At 44.3% G+C, this 21,070-nt stretch overlaps 1 protein-coding gene across 5 annotated transcripts in view; it reads right to left on the bottom strand.

Annotated features, from left to right (window-relative positions):
* Positions 1-1,770: 1,770 nt before the first annotated feature.
* Positions 1,771-21,070, bottom strand: part of LOC106562976 (disabled homolog 2-interacting protein) — a 207,830-nt gene continuing 188,530 nt past the window's right edge. For 4 of the 5 annotated variants that reach the window (XM_014128141.3, XM_014128139.3, XM_014128144.3 and 1 more), the window contains 5 exons: positions 19,453-20,341; positions 17,418-17,552; positions 15,161-15,363; positions 13,960-14,047; positions 1,771-8,398 (listed from right to left, as the gene is read on the bottom strand). In XM_014128141.3, the coding sequence (XP_013983616.1) occupies positions 8,231-8,398; positions 13,960-14,047; positions 15,161-15,363; positions 17,418-17,552; positions 19,453-20,341 (1,483 nt within the window). In that variant the 3' untranslated portion in view covers positions 1,771-8,230. The remainder of the gene's footprint in view (positions 8,399-13,959; positions 14,048-15,160; positions 15,364-17,417; positions 17,553-19,452; positions 20,342-21,070) is intronic. The other variant, XM_082958112.1, reaches the window with a different exon arrangement.

Here is a 21,070-nt window from a genome sequence, read left to right as displayed (position 1 = left end):
GAGTATGTTACAGTTCCTGATGTCTCTCTGGAAGGAGATCCTTGCCCTGTGTTCGTCTACTGTATTGTCCAGGGACTGAGCATTAGCGAGTAATATACACGGATGCGGTGGATGGTGTACACGCCTCCTGAGTCGGACTAGAAGTCCACTCAGAATACCTCTTCTCCACCGGCGGTGTCTTGGAGTAGCCTCTGGGATAAATTAAATTGCCTTGGGGGATCCGATTCGGGAAAGTCGTATTTATGGTAGGAATGCTAGTGAGTTACTGCCGTTCTGATAGTCAGAAGTTCTTTCAAAAACAACGTACTGGGCTAATAATGAAAGAAATTACAAAAAATATATAAAAATGCTGCAAAGTTACTTAGGAGCTAGAAGCAGAACTGCCGTGTATATCGGTGCCATCTTATAGTCTTTTCACAGAGTTAGCACTGCCTACCTTGCCTACCCTTACTGCACATCACTGCCTGTTACTGGCCCACAGGGCAATAATTCTACACTGGTGTTAAGCCATTTTCTTTGAAGTGTAGCACATAGCAAACTTTAACGTACTGTAATCAGGGTTGGGGAGTAACTGATTACATGTAATCGGATTACAAAAATAAACTAGCTGCAATCAGTTATGTTACCAGAAAAAATAATGTAATTAGATTACAGATACTTAGAAAAAACTAGATGATTACTTCGGCTGTGTTTACACAGGCAGCCAAATTCTGATATTTGTTTCACTAATTGCTGTTTTGACCAATCAGATCTGAAAAAGATCTGATGTGATTGGTCAAAAGACCAATTCATAGAAAAAAGTTCAGATTTGGTCTGCCTGTGTAAACACAGCATTCTTGGATTACTTTTAAATTCAGAAACGATGTAAATGAAAAAAAATACGTTGACACCTGTCAATGACATTCAAGCATTGGAAAAAGGCACAAGTTTACGTTTGTTCCACCTGAGCGAGTCTGACCACAAGTCAGAGACCACTATGATGACAAACCAAATGCGTTTGATGGATTATTTTTGTCTTCTTCTTATGGGAAAGTAATGCCTCTTATGGGAAAGTAATCCAAAAGTAACTGAAAGTAATCAGATTATGTTACTGAGTTTGGATAATCCAAAAGTTACATTACAGATTAAAATGTTGGACAGGTAACTAGTAACTGTAATGGATTACATTTAGAAAGTAACCTCCCCAGCCCTGACTGTAATACATGGCAAGAAATGTCTACCTCGGGTAAGGTAGGATAGAGTTTTTGAGCATTTTCAGCTCACGTGTTTTGGAGCATTCTCCCTCTTTCCCTCTTCTCTTCATCTTCTCTCCCAGTTACTGTGGGGAATAACAATCAGGCAGTATGTAGGTCAGCCTAGCTGAGGAGCATGCACCACTCACTACCCCTCTTTTACCTCTCTCTCCATCTCTCTCTCATCTTTTAGCTCTCTCCCTCGTTTACCTCTCTCCCACCATCTTCCCCTCCTCTAAATGGTTCTCGTAATCGTCATTCTAATACTGGACTGAGCATTTTAGAACATATGTACATTTGTATCTGATTTCACACCTATCAATCATCTAAAACAGTGTTTACCAAATTATAGGTTTGAATCTACTGGTTTGCGGCTGAATTATAGGTTGTGGCTGGAAATATGTTGAGGTTTTTTGTCTGAGTCACATGAAAAGTGCATATAAATTTGAGATAACCTTTACGTGATTGTTGGTATTGAAAATATAAATGTATTGGAAATATATTCACCACAGTGGCAAGAAACACACAAGGCAGAGGCTTAAAATAGCTAAATAAAACTTTAATAAGTCTAGTTGCAAATGTACATAAATTGCACAGCCACATTGTTTTTTTTATATATATATATCGTCAACACAGACAAATTCCTCTGTACATTATTGTTTTGTCACTGTTGTCCAAGGAAGCAGAATCCAGCAAATACTTTACTTTCAACATCATTACAAAAGCATTTTCTACAAGATATTAGAAAACATACATCTTTTACTTTATTTATAGATATATTTAGTTTATAGTATTTTTTTCCCACTGGCTGTAACTGCACTGTATGTCCTGTATAATTGTGTGTGTGTGTGGCTACAGAGACATCATCATCACATTTCTCTCTCTGACTCTCCTCTCCTACATTCTTTAACAACTTAATGAAGGTGGAACAGAGGTGGGACGTGACCAGAAACATACAGAGGATTTAGAATTGATAGCCAAATGAAGGACATTGCATTCCCTATTTCTATGGAAGTGGCATTATGCTATGAGGCATTGGTAACACTAATAGATAATGACAGTTTAAACCAGTATTAAACTAGCTGATTTGGGAAAGTTGGCATTTTCAATTTCCTGTTTCCCTTTAGAGGTAGAGACTACACAGAGGACTACAGAGAACACACCCCTAAAGACAGAAGTCTTGACTTCATTAAGTCCTCTCTACAACAGTCAGTAATCTCTTTTCCCCTAAAAATGCTGGGCATAAAATAGACAATTGAAGTAAATTGAGTGAGCAAATTATATGAGTATTGCACCCAGTAGTACACTCCACGACATGGCTGATCAAGCCAGGAGTGCACACTTCTGCAGTCCAAAAGACAGGGGTGTGTTTATGGAACGTAGACTAGGGGCTGGATTCAATCCGTATCGCGGAAGATCCACGTTAAAATGTCTAGATCATTTCCAATTGAGCAGACATATGCAGCGTTTACAGGTAAATGCAGTTTCCACGAAAGTGCCACGCTCCGCATTACATTTGAGCAATCCATTGACTGAAACTCTTCCCTGTATGTCAACTTCGTGGACTATGAGAAAGCATTTGACAGCCTAGACACAGAGACGCCCTATGGAGGCTCCTCAGACACTATGGTGTACCAGAGAAGCTTTCCAGAATGATCTGCACTACCTATAATGGCATAACATGCAGGGTTGTGCATGCCGGCAAGCTTAGCACACTCTTCAGAGTCCTGACTGGAGAAAAACAGGGATGTCTCCTGTCACCCTTCCTTTTCCTGTTAGCCATTGACTGGATCATGAGGAAGACAACCGAGAACAGGTGACATGGCATACAATGGTCTCTATGGACACAGTTGGACGACCTCAACTTTGCGGAGGATCTAGCACTCCTGTCACACAGTCAACAGCAAATGCAAGATAAAACGTCAGACCTGGACACCACACCATCCCAACAAAGACTCCATATCCACAGAAACAAAACCAAGATAACGATCAACAACGAATCTAACAATCCAATCACCCTCGGAGAAGAACCACTGGAGGATGCCAGTTTTTTCACCTACCTGTGCATCACCAAACATGGCGAAACCGAGCAGGACGTAAGGCCAGAATTCAAAAAGCAAGAGTAGCCTTCATCTCCCAAAGAAACATCTGGAGCTCCAGGAAAATAAAAACACAAACACTTTCAACACCAATGTTAAGTCAGTGATGCTGTATGGCTCAGAAAAATGGAGGACAACAAAACCCACAATAACAACAACTCAGAGCTTCGTAAACAAGTGCCTGCGACGCATCCTTAACATCAGATGGATGGACAGAGTCAGTAACATTGACCTGTGGGAGCGCACCAGCCAGGTTCCGGTGGAAGAGGAGATCCGGAGGAGAAGATGGGGATGGATCGGCCACACCCTCCGAAAGTTCCCCTCCAACATCACCAGGCAAGCGCTATACTGGAACCCACAAGGAAGCTCCCAAAGGAGAGATGGGCCTAAGTAAGTAAGTAAGTCTCTGCGAACGCGGGAACATTGCCTTTGAATTTAAATCCGATAAGGTTTGAATCCAGCTCTATCAATGCTTAAAACCTCCATTGTAAAAGTGCAGAGCTGGGCTGATGACAAATGGGGTTTTGTGCTTGTGTTTCTCTCTCACCACACCTGATTGGGTCATAGGTCGCTGGACGTTTGGACTCTCACTGACCTCTACACACCAGACATCATCCAAAACCTCTCAGAGTCAACATAGTCATTTACATTTTGCAATATACTTTTGAAGTTTTTTTCCCTTGATAAAAAAAGAGAATACTGAATGCGGGGGGGATTAGACAATTGCGCTACAACCTGGAGATCTAACTGAACAGGACAGATGGCTGGTTGAGCTATTTACAATATCCATGATGTCATATCAATCGATACAGCAGTATTATTGAACACAAGGTACATTTACAAAAAAAGGCTCTCTTTTTAACATTAGTTAAAAATATTGTGAACATTTTATCTACACTCTCGTCTCCAAGGCTGTCCAGCCTCTTGATACACTCATCATTATCATATATTTATATGATATATAATCACATATAATTCATGTCTGCAGCAACTCATAAAAACAACATTTCATCATCTTCCTATATTGGAAACGTAAAAAAAAAAAAAAATGGTGACGCAGTGCGTCGCAACCATTCGTTATAGCGCCAAAATGAAGCATGCAGATTTTTCAACCCTAACTCGTCTGTAAAGGTAAGAAAAATGAATACAAAAATATACAAAATATAGATGCTGAAAATGTCTGTGGGGTGGTAGGAGCAAGCGGATCAGTAGCTATAGAATCATTCAGGGACAATAGGCCTAGACCCCACATTATGACCAACCGTGTGTTTGAGTAGCATCTTCACATTCAATAGAGAGAGAGGGAATGAGGGAGAAGGGGAGAGAAAAAGAGGAGAGGAGAGATAGATGCCTCGAAGCAAAGTGGGGGGGTCACAGTCTTTATGCAGCATGCTTCTTTGACATGAACTAGCAAACAGGAGAGTTTTAAGAAAGAGTACGATTCTAACCTGTGAGGTCACACATAACACACACCAGTCCAGTGTATAGTATAATGTTGTGTTCAACAACACAACTCTCTCTCTCTCCTTGTGCTACAGGGCTATCAGACCAGCCATGGCCAGGGTCCTGAACGCAAAGCGACACACAAACCAACATACATCATTGTTTCAACGTTGATTCAACATTATTGATGAAGCACTAAAGCAAACCTCAATCCAACCAGGTCTGTTTCCAAAAACCTGGATAAAGTAAAGGTTAAGAAGAAGAAGAAGAAATAAAACAGCATTGTATTTCATCTGTTGATGGTGCTACTCACAGCATAGTGTGCAGTCTCCCCCGAAGCCCAATAATACACACTATAGCTGCAGTCTTTTAAACAGGAAAAACACAACTCAAACACTCAATCACCCACTCCTTGGAACGGGCTTCTTTTGTATTTGACATGATCAAATATAACTATATCTCATGTATACTTTATAGAGGAAAAATGAAATATGCATACATCTATCTTACATTTCATTAATATATTTTCACATATAGGTCATGATTTAGTGTTTTTAACACATTGCGTGATGTATTTGTACAATATATTTATATTCCTTTACAAATCCACAGTATCGTAAGACGTGCCTTTTTTTGTTGTTGCAGGAATAGGGGGTCTGAAGGACAAAGTAGAGATGTGTTCCTTACTTAAGGCGTTTCATGTACCAATAGCTTTCACAAAGTACACTATATAGGGAGAGGATGAAAACCAGAAGTGTTTCGGCCCTCCAGGAACAGCCCTGGGTAGGGCAGGAGTAGGCAACAAGATTCTGCTGCGGGACTATTTTTGTTTGGAGCGGATGGTTGGGGACCAGAACATTGTTATAATAATTTGTACACTGCAAGTTGACCACAACTAAGCCCAAAAGAAGATTGTATTTGAAAATAATAATAATTTCATACCTTGATTACATTGAGACACAGTTACATACAGTGCCTTCGGAAAGTATTTAGACCCCTTCACCTTTTCCATATTTTGTTACGTTACAGCCTTATTCTAAAATTGATTAAATCGTTTCCCCCCTCATCAATCTACACACAATACCCCATAATGACATAGCAAAAACAGGTGTTTAGAAATGTTTTCTAATAAAAAATGAAACAATTAAATATCACATTTACATAAGTATTCAGACCCTTTACTTTGTTGAAGCACCTTTGGCAGCAATTACAGCATCGAGTGTTCTTGGGTATGACGCTACAAGCTTGGCACACGTGTATTTGGGGAATTTCTCCCATTCTTCTCTGCAGATCCTCTCAAGCTTTGTCAGGTTGGATGGGGAGCGTCGTTGCACAGCTATTTTCAGGTCTCTCCAGAGATGTTCAATTGGGTTCAAGTCCGGACTTTGGCTGGGCCACTCAAGGACATTCAGAGACTTGTCCCGAAGTCACTCCTGCGTTGTCTTGGCTGTGTGCTTAGGGTTATTGTCCTGTTGGAGGGTGAACCTTCGCCCCAGTCTGAGGTCCTGAGCGCTCTGGAGCAGGTTTTCATCAAGGGTCTCCCTGTACTTTGCTCCATTCATCTTTGATCCTGACTATTCTTCCAGTTCCTGCTGCTGAAAAATATCCCCACCAACACGCTTCTCCGTCCGGATGGTGCCAGGTTTCCTCCAGACGTGATGCTTGGCATTCAGGCTAAAGAGTTCAATCTTGGTTTCATCAGACCAGAGAATCTTGTTTCTCATGGTCGGAGAGTCTTTAGGTGCCTTTTGGCAAACTATAAGCAGGCTGTCATGTGCCTTTTAATGAGGAATGGCTTCCATCTGGCCACTCTACCATAAAGGCCTGATTGGTGGAGTTCTGCAGAGATGGTTGTCCTTCTGGTAGGTTAACCCATCTCCACAGAGGAACTCTAGAGCTCTGTCAGAGTGACCATTGGGTTCTTGGTCACACTCTCTGACCAAGGTCCTTCTCCCCGAATGCTCAGTTTGGCTGGGCGGCCAACTCTAGGAAGAGTCTTGGTGGTTCCACATTTCTTCCATTTAAGAATGGTGGAGGCCACTGTGTTCTTGGGAATCTTCAATGCTGCAGAATGTTTTTGTTACCCTTCCCAGATCTGTGCCAGGACACAATCCTGTGCCGGGGGGGGGGGGGGGGGGGGGGGGGGTCTACGGACAATTCCTTCGACATCATTGCTTGGTATTTTGTTCTGACATGCACTTTCAACTGTGGGACCTGATATAGTCAGGTGTGTGCCTTTCCAAATCATGTCCAATCAATTGAATTTACCACCGGTGGACTCCAATCAAGTTGTAGAAACATCTCAAAGATAATCAATGGAAACCAGAAGCACCTGAGCTCAATTTCGAGTCTCATAGCAAAGGGTCTGAATACTTATGTAAAGAAGGTATTTCTGTTTTTTATTTTTAATACATTTGCAAACATTTCTAAAAACCTGTTTTCTCTTTGTCATTATGGGATATTGTGTGTAGATTGCTCAAGATTAAAAAAAAATGTAATCTATTTTAGAATAAGGCTTTAACGTAACGTGGAAAAAGTCAAGGGGTCTGAATACTTTCCGAAGGCACTGTATGTCTCTTTTTTTATTTTATTATTGGGAATACTTAGGAACAGATTTCCTAAATTAAACACATTAAACACATTAACACATAGTGATTTTACAGTCTTTTTAACCACAAACTAAAATTCCCCCCAAAAAGTATTATTATTGTACGTGATTGCGGGGCACTTTGGAACACACCCAAGGACTTAAAAATAAATATCAGTCTGGACAAAAAATATTTCAAAGCTCCTATTTGGTTTAAAAAAAAAATGAGATAAGATCTAAATAAACCATTGGGAAAAAAATACTTTTGAGATTTAACACTGCTATAAATTATTTTTCTGTTATTATTGTTTTGTTTTGTACACGGTCCACATGACCTGGTCGTAACAGAGAAGGGAGGAGAGGAGGTTGGAAAGGAGAGGAAAACAGAGGAGAGGGGAAGAGAGGGGATTGGGTGACTATCTGACAGACAGACATTGTGTTGATTATATAGTGGTTTGTCCAAAGCTTTAGGGAAGAGAGTCTGAAATTGTCCCAGCAACTGCATACATCCAATGGAAACATCCAAATCGGTTGATTAATGGAGAGTTCAGTTCATATCTACAGCTTGTCCCGCCTCCTCCTCTGCAGGGCCCACTGCTGTTCAGCTCTGTCCATTGATTCGCTGTCACTGACTTGGTCAGCTGTCTGTCAAACTGAAGTCCCGCCTCCTCGCTGCTTGGCCCCTCACAGTGTTCTCCTCACTCAGACTAACCCCCGTTTAGTGTCCATATAAGGAAGTGTCCTCTACAAGCACCAGGCAACACACACACACACACACACACACACACACACACACACACACACACACACACACACACACACACACACACACACACACACACACACACACACACACCCTCTATCAGTCTCTAGCAGTTGCTGCTGTTCCTGAACTCTCCGTTCTCAGTGATCTGGAGCTTGGTGGGATTGGTAGGGGATATGCCATTACGGGTCTGCATGCTGTAACGCTCCTTCAGCTGGGTCAGGGCACTCATCAGACGGGCGTTGGCTGCGTCAAGAGACGCTATACGCTTCTCCTGCAGAGAGAGAGAGAGAGAGAGAGAGAGAGAGAGAGGGGAGGGAGAGAGAGAAACACTGGGTTAGAGAGCGGGAGAGACGGTGGGAGGGGGGTGAGACAGAGCAGCAAACAGCAAGAGAGAGATACCAAATATAGGCCTGTGCAAAGATAGGCGGTGAAGTACACAGACACAGATAGCCAGGCAGCCAACCAGCCAGCGAGGCAGCCAGCCAGACAACCAGACGCATTCATGGCAAAATGGAGATGTAGGCTCCTGCTCCTGTTAGTGTTGTTTACGGTATCATCTGAAGTCCCATCGCGTTCATGTTCATCCACCCGAGGTGCTCTCTAATTCACTATTCACTTCTCTCCCTCTCTTCTTAATGAGCTTTCCATATTCATTCTCTCTGTCTGTTGACTCAGGGAGCGGCTCATTGCCTTACCACCGCCTCTTTGTTTGCATACTCAACTCCCATTACTTTACTGTGCGGATGAGCTTCTGTTTGTACGTGTGTGTGTCTGTGCACCGCTGTCTGTGAGTTGACATTGAGCCGTCTTCCAACTACATTTCTACAACTTTGTTTAACTGACGTTGAAGCTTGCGTCAGTGTCTATGTTTGCATCGGAAAATGCTATGCCACAACACAGAGCTGCCACTCTCCTGTCAGAAGTAGACAGAGTTTACAATGTAAAATGAGTCACGGCCATTGACAGACAGGCAGGGGCAGGAATGAATCAAGCTTGTTGGCAGACAAGTAAGGAAGAATAGTGTTAATGTAAATATTAGTTAGTCTGTAACACTGAAGCGTAGAGTCGCGTTTCACGCTCAGCCATTCAAGCCTCGTCACCGCCACAGAGTTCTGACTGGTTGAATTAAACATCTCAATGTATTTCCATGTTCTGTCACCCTTCACGTCCTGTAGCCGATGTCACAAAACACACACACAATATATTGAGCACAGTTGACTAGGCGCTGCATGGGCTTCTTTGTTTTCTACATGCATCTCTCTCTATGAGGTTCAAACATTGCAAACACAGGACGTGTGTGTGAGTGCTCAACTCTCATTCCAAGATTATCATAATGACCTGCAGTACTGATTTATGTCACCGCAGACTGCCAAGCCCTCTCTCATTGGGATTTTATATAGTCAACCAACTAACTATCCCTGAGAATGCTTTGGCTAAATCTATCTGTCACAGGCTTCATTAGGAAATATGTTGATGATGTTGTACCCACAATAACAATCCGGACATACCCCAACCAAAAACCCTGGATGAACAGAGAAATCCATACCATGCTGAGAGCCTGTACTGCATCATTCAATGTCCGCAGAACGAACCCCGATGACGCGCAACACGTACAAAGCAAGCCAGGTACAAGCTCCGCAAATCCATTAGTAACGCAGAAAGACAATACAGACTCAAACTTGAATAGATGTTCGACAACTCAGACTCACGACACATGCAGCAAGGTGGCAGGTAGCCTAGTGGTTAGAGCGTTGGACAAGAAACCAAAAGGTTGCAAGATCGAATCCCTGAGCTGACAAGGTAAAAATCTGTTGTTCTGCCCCTGAACAAGGCAGTTAACCCACTGTTCCTAGGCCGCTATTGAAAATAAGAATTTGTTCTTAACTGACTGCCTAGTTAAATAAAGGTAAAATAAAAAAAGGACTACAGGCTAACACAGACTACAAAGGCAAATCCAGCTGTGTGCTGCCCACCGAAGCCTCCCTCCCAGATGAGTGTTGTAACAAGCTATCACAAGACAAATAAACTCTCCCTTTCCCCATTTATGACTTTGAATGGCCCTGAGGGGGGCCAGAAAACAGAACATCTTGTGATCTACTTTTGTTACTGGCTAAATGGCTAGCCAGTTTTTTGAGTCTGAAGGACATTTAAACATGTTTTCTTATCAATGTACTCTGGAAGCATAATGTGCTATTTTTCTCCTGATTGTCTTATGTCATTAAAGGGGGTATAACAGGTATTTTGCTATAACATAGAACGGATACATTTGACCAAAATCATGTTTGGTGCCTACAGGCTTATGTACTTCATCCTAGAGATTGTTAAACTGTGCAGTAGAAACATGCTGTGGACACTTATGAGGAAGACTCAGGTTTGTCTCAAAGATCATAAAATGTGTTGAATTCTTAGAACCACCCTGTCCGGACCATCATATGCCTGCCCCCTGTGAGTATCCCTATAAATTACAGAACTTGCTAACAGATGTGAGATCAAGTTTCTGCGAGGTGCGGCCACGCCCATGGGATCTCTTTGGAAAGCAAACACCGACTGAAGAGAACCTATCCTCAGCTCTACTGTCGCAAGAGACTTGGCTTCATCCCATCCTAGCAGAATCCCACTGAGGCAACCTCGACCTACAAGTAAATGATCCTGTTACATTCTTCCTTACCTAAAAGTGGTGTAGCGTGTGTGTAAAAGTGGTGGAAGTTATTAAGAATTGTAAGGCCCACACCAGATGCTGACATCCTAGCCCATTGGTTGGTGAAACGCTCTACACCCTCTGCTGTGCTCCCTGCTCACCCACAACTGTGTGGCTTTGCACGACACCAACTACATCAAGTTTGATGACGACACCGTACGGTTGTAGGCCTGATAACCCACAACGATGAGTCCGCCTATAGGGAGGAGGTACGTGAACTGGCATTGTAGTGCCAGGACAACAACCTCTCTCTCAGCATCAGCAAAACAACTTAATTGTTGACTTCAGGAAGCAGAGGGAACACGCCCCGATCCACACCACAGTTTTACAGTGCCTTCAGAAAGTATTCATACCCCTTGACTTATTCCACATTTTGTTGTGTTACAGCCTGAATTAAATTTTTTAAATGTATTTAACTAGGCAAGCCAGTTAAGAACAAATTCTAATTTTCAATGACGGCCTAGGAACAGTGGGTTAACTGCCTTGTTCAGGAGCAGAACAACAGATTTTTACTTTGTCAGCTCGGGGATTCAATCTTGCAACCTTTCGGTTATTAGTCCAACGCACTAACCATTAGGCTACCTGCCGCCCCCATTGATTAAATTGATTAAATATATATTTTTGGGCCATCTACACACAATACCCCATAATGGCATAGTGTAAACATGTTTTTAGACATTTTAGTAAATTTATTGAAAAAGAAATACAGAAATATCTTATTTACATAAGTATTTACACCCATGAGTCAATACTTTGTAAAATCACCTTTGGCACCGATTACAGCTGTGAGTCTTTCTGGGTAAGTCACTAAGAGCTTTCCACACCTGGATTGTGCAACATTTGCTATAATTATTTTCAAAATTCTTCAAACACTGTCAAATTGATTGTTGATCATTGCTACACAACCATTTTCAGGTGTTGCCTTAGATTTAGAGCTGTAACTCGGCCACTCCGGAACATTCACTGTCTTCTTGGTATTGTCCTGCTGAAAGGTGAATCCATCTCCCAGTGTCTGGTGGAAAGCAGACTGAACCAGGTTTTCCTCTAGAATTTTGCCTGTGCTTAGCTCCATAACATTAATTTTTTTTTTATCCTGAAAAACTCCACAGTCCTTAACGATTACAAGCATACCCATAACATGATGTAGCCACCACTATGCTTGAAAATATGGAGAGTGGTATTCAGTAATGTGTTGTATTGGATTTGCCCCAAACATAACACTTTGTATTCAGGACAAAAAGTTAATTGCTTTGCCACATTTTTTGCAGTATTACTTTTAGTGCCTTGTTGGAAACAGGATGCATGTTTTGGAAAAATGTTATTCTGTGCAGGCTTTCTTCTTTTCTCTCTGTCAATTATAGGTTAGCATTGTGGAGTAACTAGAATGTTGTTGATCCATCCTCCGTTTTCTCCTATCATGACCATTAAACTGTGTAACTGTTTTAATGTCACCATTGCATTGACCTTGTGTGAAGTCCCTGAGTGGTTTCCTTCCTATCCGGCAACTGAGTGAGGAAGGACGCCTCTATCTTTGTAGTGACTGTGTGTACTTATACACCTTTCAAAGTGTAATTAATAACTTCAACATGCTCAAAGGGATATTCAATGTCTTCTTTTTTTTAAACTTTGTAACCATCTACCAATAGGTGCTCTTCTTTGTGAGGCTTTAGAAAACCTCCCTGGTATTCGTGGTTGAAAATGTGTTTGAAATTCACTGCTCGACTGAGGAACTGTAAAGATAATTGTATGTGTGGGGTACAGAGATTACGTATTCATTCAAAAATAATGTTAATCACTATTATTGCACACAGAGTGAGTCCATGCAATTTATTATGTGACTTGTTAAGAAAGTATTCACAGTGGGACCAACACAACACAACACAACACAACACAACACAACACAACACAACACAACACAACACACGAGCTGAGCAGAGTGGGAAGCCCACACACGTCACACGGTACATTTTTACTCCTGAACTAATTTATGCTTACCATAACAAATGGGTTGAATACTTACTGGCTCAAGACATTTTTTAAAAAATAATTCCACTTTGACATTTTGGGGTATTGTGTGTAGGCCAGTGACAAGAAAAAGTATCAACATTTAATAGATTTTAAATTCAGGCTGTAGCACGACAAAATGTGGAAAAAGTCAAGGGGTGTGAATACTTTCTGAAGGCACTGTAAGTTCCTCGGTGTCCACATCAAAGAGGACTTGACATGGACTAACAACACTCCCACTCTTGTCAAGAGGGAGCAACAGCGTCTCTAGACGCAGCTGAAGAAATTTGCCATGCCACCCCGGGTCCTCTCCAAATACTACCGCTGCACCATCGAGAGCGTCCTGACTGGTTGCATCCCGGCCTGCTACGGGATTTGCTCCGTCCACAACCGCAAGGCCCTCCAGCGGGTGGTGAAGACGGCCCAGTACATCACTGGGTCCGTGTTCCCACCTATCCAGGACGGTGCCTGAGGGAGTCCTGCAGCATCATCATGGACCCCACACACCCTAACCTCAAGATGTTCACCGTTTCTATCTACAAGCCATCAAACTCCTGAACTGAACTGACTACCTGCACTGCCTCTCCGCACCTACGTACACACCCACACCCACATACACACATCCACATATACCTTCATGCTACACACCCATCACAATGTCTGCTAGCACACTCTTATTTACTATTGCTAATACTGCACAACTGAAACACTTTCTCTGTGTAAATATTGAACTATAAATTGTGCTTTCCTGCATTATACTAATGCTAAAATGTTTACTCTATTCTATTGATCCATTTACTTTATGTTTGTAATCTTTTATTGTTTCTTACTGTTGTTGCGCTGTCAAGAAGGAACCTGCAAGTAAGCATTCCGTGTGTATATTGTACATACGACTAATACAACTTGAAAATCTGTCATGCAGTGGAGATGGATTAGGGGATAATACACCCGCGTATTAATGAGAGTCGTAGTATACTAAGGGTTAGGGTAAGTGTGTGTGTGTGTGTGTGTGTGTGTGTGTGTGTGTGTGTGTGTGTGTGTGTGTGTGTGTGTGTGTGTGTGTGTGTGTGTGTGTGTGTGTGTGTGTGTGTGTGTGTGTGTGTGTGTGTGTGCGTGCGACTGACTCTCACCTGTGCATCAATGACCTTCTGTTTGGAGTCGACCACAGCCTGCATATCATTATGGTCTTTCTTCAGCTCCTCTTCCACAGACATTAGCCTGGACACACACACGTACACAGCAAGACATGACGCACACACACTGTGTTAGAGGGACAGTAGCAACACAAACAGAAGGACGCACACAGTGTAAGAACCAAGGTGTGTGGATACAGTGCAGGAACGTGTGTAAGGAGCGTGTTACTCTTGACACATGGGGGTCTGCTAGTGCTTTAAAGATGTATGCCGGAGTGCACGCCGCACAGCCTGGAATAGAGTTATAGGAAGGAGGGTATCTTGGGCCCGCTCGTCTGCTATGTATTTAGGAGGTGTGTGTAGGAGTGTAGAGCTTCTAATTTAGTTTGTGAGGTATGTGTGTCTCGGGCACTGGTCTGCTAGGCGTTTAGACATCAGGATAACACTTTTCACTTTAATTGAGTTTGTGAAATGTCAGTATATTGAGTTTTGTGAGATGTGTGTGTGTATTGAGTAATGTGAGGTGTGTGTGAGTTGTGTGCTTGTGTGTGTGTGTGTGTGTGTGTGTAGGCTCTAACAGCAGAGTGCAGTGCGATAAGGATCTGACGGGAACAGGGAAGCGTTGTGTCTCCTGACATCACAGACCAGCAGATAACATCAGGAACACACAGAAGATAACATCCCCCATCTCTCTCTCCCTCTCTCCTTCCCTTTTATTCCGCGCTACCACAGCCCGCTTCACTTTGTCACAGGTGACCGGTTTAATACTCATCAACGCGTCCTTTATCAGAAGGTCGGCTGGACCTCTCGAAATTCCCGTAGATCACTTCATTTCTCCCTTTTTTTGTTTCCAGATCTCTGCTGCACAAAGCTTCTAACATATCTCACTTCTCTGTTAAAGCAGAGAAATACGAGGCATGAAACCCACTCACAGGGTTGGTTAACTCTTGAGGTCCCTTGTGTCTCTACAAACCTAGGTAAAATCAGCCTTTAGTTTTAACGCGTCCCCGTGTCTCGTACGACACACACCCTCCCCCTCTCTCTCTCTTGGCGTGTCCTCGCTCTCTTACCACACGCTCACGCTCTCTTTCTTCACCTCCGGCGTTATCTCCATCCCTCCACTCTACCTCTCCTTTTTTACATTCACCGGTCGGTCAGGAAAGGGTCTGATCCCCCCCCCCCCCCACGCCAGTCGTACCTGCTGATAATACCCTTCATCTGGAGGTCCTTGTCGTCCTGCTGTCGCCTCAGGCGTTCCTCAGACTCCTCCAGCCGTGCCTGGTACTCCATCAGAACCTTCGGACCTCCGTCATCCTGGCCCTTCAGACGAGCCTCGTACTCCTCCAGCTTCTGGACCGACACACGCAGCTTCTCCTGGAGGACCACGATCTCCTGCTGGTACTGGAGAGAAAGAGAGAGAGAGAGAGAGAGAGAGAGAGACAGGGTTAGAGGAAGAGTCAGAGTCACCGGCAATACAGCCACCTATTACTACAGACAGGAGAGAGAGAGAGAGTCAGAATTTGTATTATTATCATCATCATCAACAGTACCAACCCGATAATTGTTTCAAATGGTGCCGACCCATACTAGCTCTTTCAATTGTCCTGTTATTTCTAGGTTAAAGAGGGCATTAACCGTCAACATTATCACCACTGTCAATGTCCTCCTCATCAAAGTGGTCTTCCGGTAGACCTTGACAGGCGTATCACCTCATTGTCACACAATTTCTGCATCTGATCTGATTCGTTATTTTTTGTCTACCTGGTTTCAAGTTTTCAATTGTCAAATATTGAAGGGAAACTGAAACTCGCACTAGGCAGGATTATAAAAATTGTTGGAAGTGTGGAAGACTATAAGTACCCATTAGCCAACACTCACAGTAAAACTTCAAACTTTTCTAAGCCACCAGTATTCCTGGGAGGGATAAGTTTCCATTCCTTCCATGTCCCAAATCCCACCAGCACTTGCCTTTGATCCCTAACCTCTAAACCTGGGCCTGTGAGGACTTAAGCTGAGCACTGTTCCAGGAGAATAGAGGGAATAGGGAATAGACGGAGGGAATAGACGGAGGGATGAGAGGGAGAAGACGGACCTGTGAACGGTACTGGAGAGGAGAGAGTTTGTGCTGGCTGGGAGAAATGAGGAGCAGAAGCAAATCCCTTTAATAAAACACATCCTGGATCCTGCAGCTGCATTTAAGGGTACGCACTAAACAATAATGGTTCTAAATAGTACCAGATAGAGGTTCTAAACGGAACCTATATGGTGGTATAAAGAACCCTTTCCTAAGGATCTATAAAGCACCCAAAAAGGGTTCCGCTATGGTTCCAACCCTTTTTAAATGGTTCTTTATAGATCCTTTTGAAGAACCACAGGGTTTTCTATCAACCATATTATATTGTTAAAATTCCATCGGTGTTATTATTGTGTTAATTGACAAGTTGAATCAAGTGTGCTACCTTTGAAACAGCTGGGTGTCCCTGAGGAGAGAATTGAGAACACCTGACTGATTTAGTCAACCAGTCTCAATTGACACAAGGCCATCCTGGAGTGTTTCACAAGACAGCATCACTGATCATAGTCTTATATAACATGTAACGGCATAAAAACACATTACATAAACTTGAATGACACTCTCACTCACGGTTGCACAAAAAGAGCGATACGCAAACCACACCCCAAAATATTCTAATGAGTCGCCTCACCTACATTTTAATTATCACTAAAAGAGCAAAGAACCCTTTTGTGAACTGTAAATAACCATTGGAGAACTCAAAGGGTTATTTGAGTCATTATGGTTCCACATAGAACCATCCCCTTGAGGAACCATGATTTCTTTGTGTGTAGTTTTAAAACATCCTCTGAAGGATCCCATCAGAGCTGGAGTTAATTATTGATTGTGTATTGGTTATGCATTTTCCAACTTCCTCAACGTTTGATAGAGCTGTAATGATCATGTATGAATCATGTGCAGCCGAGGTGTGAGTGTGACAGCCAGTCAAAGCATGAGCTGGTGGGATGAGAAGCAAGTGAATAAGCAGTAGGAAGCATAAACACACACACACACACACACACACACACACACACACACACACACACACACACACACACACACACACACACACACACACACACACACACACACACACACAATTACAAAAGAGAATACCTTAAAGTTGAAATCCTTTGACCATTCAGAGTATTGTTATTAGAGATGCTGGGTTACTGTGAGTGATTGTAAGTTGTAAGGGGGAAAAGTTAAGGGTAGGAAGGAGGTCTTGGCATTGGGAGTTGAGGGGAGTAGAGAGAGTACTGGTTACAGGGAGTGAGGTAGTGCTTACAGTTGAGGGTTAGGCGGAGAGGTAGAGGATGGGTGCTGAGGAACGGGGGTGTTGTTAGGGAGGTAAATGGGAGGTTGAGAGGGGGTTAAGGTTGGTTTGGGAGTTGGACGTTACCTTCTCGGCCTGAGTGAGATCCTCTCTGTTTCTGAACTCGGGGTCCATCCCCTCATGGTCTACATACTGCACATTCATATTCAACAGCCAGGCAGCCGTACGGTCCAGCGCATTGGGGTTCATTGGGGAGGGGGCCTAGTGGAACCAACACAACACACACATGAGCTGAGTCGAGTGGGACGCCCACACACGTCATACGGTACACACACACACCGGCATACGGTGCACACACACCGGCATACAGATTACATACACACCGGAATAAGCATGAAATGCATATGGAACGTGAAGAACACATAATGTGATCACTAGAGCAGAGTGTCGTGTTTGTGTGTGTGTGTGTGTGTGTGTGTGTGTGTGTGTGTGTGTGTGTGTGTGTGTGTGTGTGTGTGTGTGTGTGTGTCATTAAATGTGTCAGTTATGGTGACTGACAGTTGGTCAGAGGGAGATGGAGCTTTTGGACTGTGAAGGGAGTGTAAGAAGAGTGGGATCATTTCACAGACAAAGTCCAAAATACTCTTTGGAACTGAAACATTGAATATATTTATTTGAATCTCAGATATGGTGAACTGAATGAATTAAAATATATTAGCTCAAACCTCACACTGTCATTTCATTGTCATTGGACACTTCTCAGAAAAATACCAAGGTCAAGACAGACAAGAGATTTCTACTGAATATATAATGTTAGTTAGTCTGTTAGTTAGTTAGTGACATATTCATGTGATGTTCGGCGACATGCACAATAGCTTATCATCATTTCTGGAACGGCATTCTAAATTGGACTGAGACAGGATCATTTTGTAAACTCAGAACCAAGCCAGGTTTGATTACAGCTGTGTGACACGGATCAGAACTATAGTTGCAATCTTGTCAGTATATAAGCATCGAGCTCTATTAAATATACATGCATCTCCAGACAGAGCTGAAAACCAGTCAGTGCAGCCAGACAGCGACTCAATCAAGCAATTGATTTCCTTCTCAATGTCTCGCTCTAATCCTCCTACTATGTGTCTCTAATGGAATTCAGAGAGGAAGGAAGGAAGGAAGAAGACATTCAAAACAACATGCTTAACAAATCCCCGAGAGCGCGCATGGTGTCCGTCTGGTTTCCATTACGACCCCATTAACCCTCGACCCTCGGGCTACACCAATCAGTCAATCACTAAGCCGAGCCAATCAGTCCCTAGGGGGGAGCAGGGTATTGCGGGAAACTGGGAATGTAAATGTCCTTCCTGTCACCTTGAGGCCAGAGATCACCGGGGGGGAAACCATCGAACAGCCAGCCTGGTCGATGGTGACCTGCTGACTATGTGACCTGCTGACTATGAGGTCATTTTTAACAGCCTGAGGATGCCAGCAGATCAATTATACACACACTAGAACAATTCCCAGTCCCAACAGCGAGACACACACAGCCACACACACACACACAGCCACACACACAGCCACACACACACACACACACACACACACACACACACACACACACAAATAACCGAGTGCAAGATTTGAGTGAGTGTGCGTGTGACCTGCTACCAACCCAAAAAACGACTAACTAATAAACTAACTAGCCTGTCTATCTCGATGCGTCCGTACGAAAGCAGGAAACGATAGACCTACGCCTGCATCCATCACTCTACCTGTGATCCCGTGCTATTAGACTTCCACGTGAAAACGGTGCAGAGACGTTGAGCGTGGCGTTTACGGCCATTACATGCTGGCTGCTCCAACGACTAGAATAAACAGAGGCCTCAGACACCACCCACTGGACATACAGGCATCGTCAACATGCAACGCATAACGGGATGAAGTGGTATTAATGGAAGCGTTCCATGACACTGCGTCATTTGTTCATCTAAAGCCTTATTTAGCCTGAGAACTCATTGAGAGACAAATGATCATGTTTCAAAGCTGATACGGTACGAACCCTGAAAGCCAATTTTGAAGTTACCAACATGACTGCCAGCCAAGAACCACGCTGTAACAGCTATCCCATATACACAGTCATTTGAACAAGCATACGTTGCCTGACCTGTTTGTGCTGGGCTCTCTGCTTGGTCTCGGGGCTGTCTCCTTTTGATGATGACGACTGTTGCCGTAGCCGCGCACCACTGCCAGGCCAGTCGGGCGATGATGACATCATGTTGCCGCTGGAGGGGCGCGGGTAGGGCCCGCTGTTGAGCAGGTTGGGCGGCGTGCGGCCCCTGGTGACGGTGGTCTGCGGAGGAGGCTGGTCTATCCTGCGCTGGGGGCCGGCGTTGTTTTGTCTGGGCATGGTGGGCTGGGCCTCTGTGAGTGACAGCTGCCTCCGCGTGCCTACAAACTCCCCCGAACGACGTGCAAACTCCTCCCCGCTACTCCCCCCACCTCCTCCTCCTCCTCCTCCTCCTCCGTGGTTCAGGAAGGTGTTGTGTTTCCCTCCTCCTCCCAGCCCGTCCTCATTGTTGCTATGGGAACTGTGGGAGCTGTGACACTCGGAGCCCGAGTCGGCCATGCCTCGCGGCGACACTGGCAGCCCTGCCGCCATCTGGTAGACGGGGTTCTGGAAGGACAGGGGGGCCAGAAGCTGAGCCGGCCTGCCTGGGGCACTCTCCGACCCAGGGGTGGTGGGGGTCTGGACCGGCCTCCTCAGTGTAGGACCTCCAATGATGTTACCCTGGGGGGTCCGGGCCGACCACACTCCCCCAGGAACGATGCCCTCTCCCAGTCCGTCTGAGGGGCCGCTCTCTAAGATGCGGGGGTCCTGGAGGTCCACCATGGACAGGCTTTTGCTGCCGTTGGCCATGCCCAGCTCGGGTTCATTGGACTCGGAGTAGCTAGAGCTGCGGGCCGGGGAGGGGTGGATCCCAGAATTCCTGGTGACGAAGAAAAGGTCCTTGTTCTCCGGGGTCGGGGAGGGTAACCTGGTGAAGTCTACCAACCTGAGAGAGGAGAGGGGGGGGGGGGGGGGTTGAGGGGAGGAGGAGCAGGAGGTAAAAAGGAGGAATGACAAAGTTAGAGAGAGAGGTTTTGACTATTCTGTAAAACAGTTGTACACTGCTGTATCTATTGACCCTTACAGACATGAAAAATGACCAGTCAAACCCTTCAGCCCACACATAAGAAACAGTTAAGTGTGAAGTCCCAATGAACACTCACCCTACACAACAGGACACATGGTATAAAAACAGCAAACCAGCAGCAGGTGAGGATGTGAGTCATAGGGAGAAGTTAAGTGATCCACACTCATTCTCTCCCCTCCCCTCCTCCTCCTCCTCCTCCTCCTCCTCCTCTCCTTTCCTCCACCACCCAGTCAGAAGCTTTATTGTCTGGAGACGATTACCTTGACAACCACGATTTATGTCCCCATAATCTCTCTCTCTCACTTTCTCTCTCTCTGCTGCTTTCTCTCTCTCCTCTCTCTATATCTCCCTCCCTCCCTCCCTGTGTGAATGGGATGTAATTAAGAAAGACTGCTAGAATGCTAGGCTTGTTCACTCCAGCCTCCATAAATCTGACTGGGGTTACAGGTTCTCTGCCAGCCTGATAAGGAAGGAATGGAGGGGACAGGACGGGACAGGGACTGTGACTGGGTCGACACACCATAGCGTGGTCCGATAAGGGGGGCGCGACGACGACGACAGTGGCTAATTATACCGATTGATCCTGGA

This window comes from Salmo salar, chromosome 11 (genome assembly GCF_965601325.2).
Source record: "Salmo salar chromosome 11, fSalSal1, whole genome shotgun sequence".
Classification (NCBI taxonomy): domain Eukaryota; kingdom Metazoa; phylum Chordata; class Actinopteri; order Salmoniformes; family Salmonidae; genus Salmo; species Salmo salar.
This window is presented reverse-complemented; position numbering and strand designations above follow the sequence as displayed.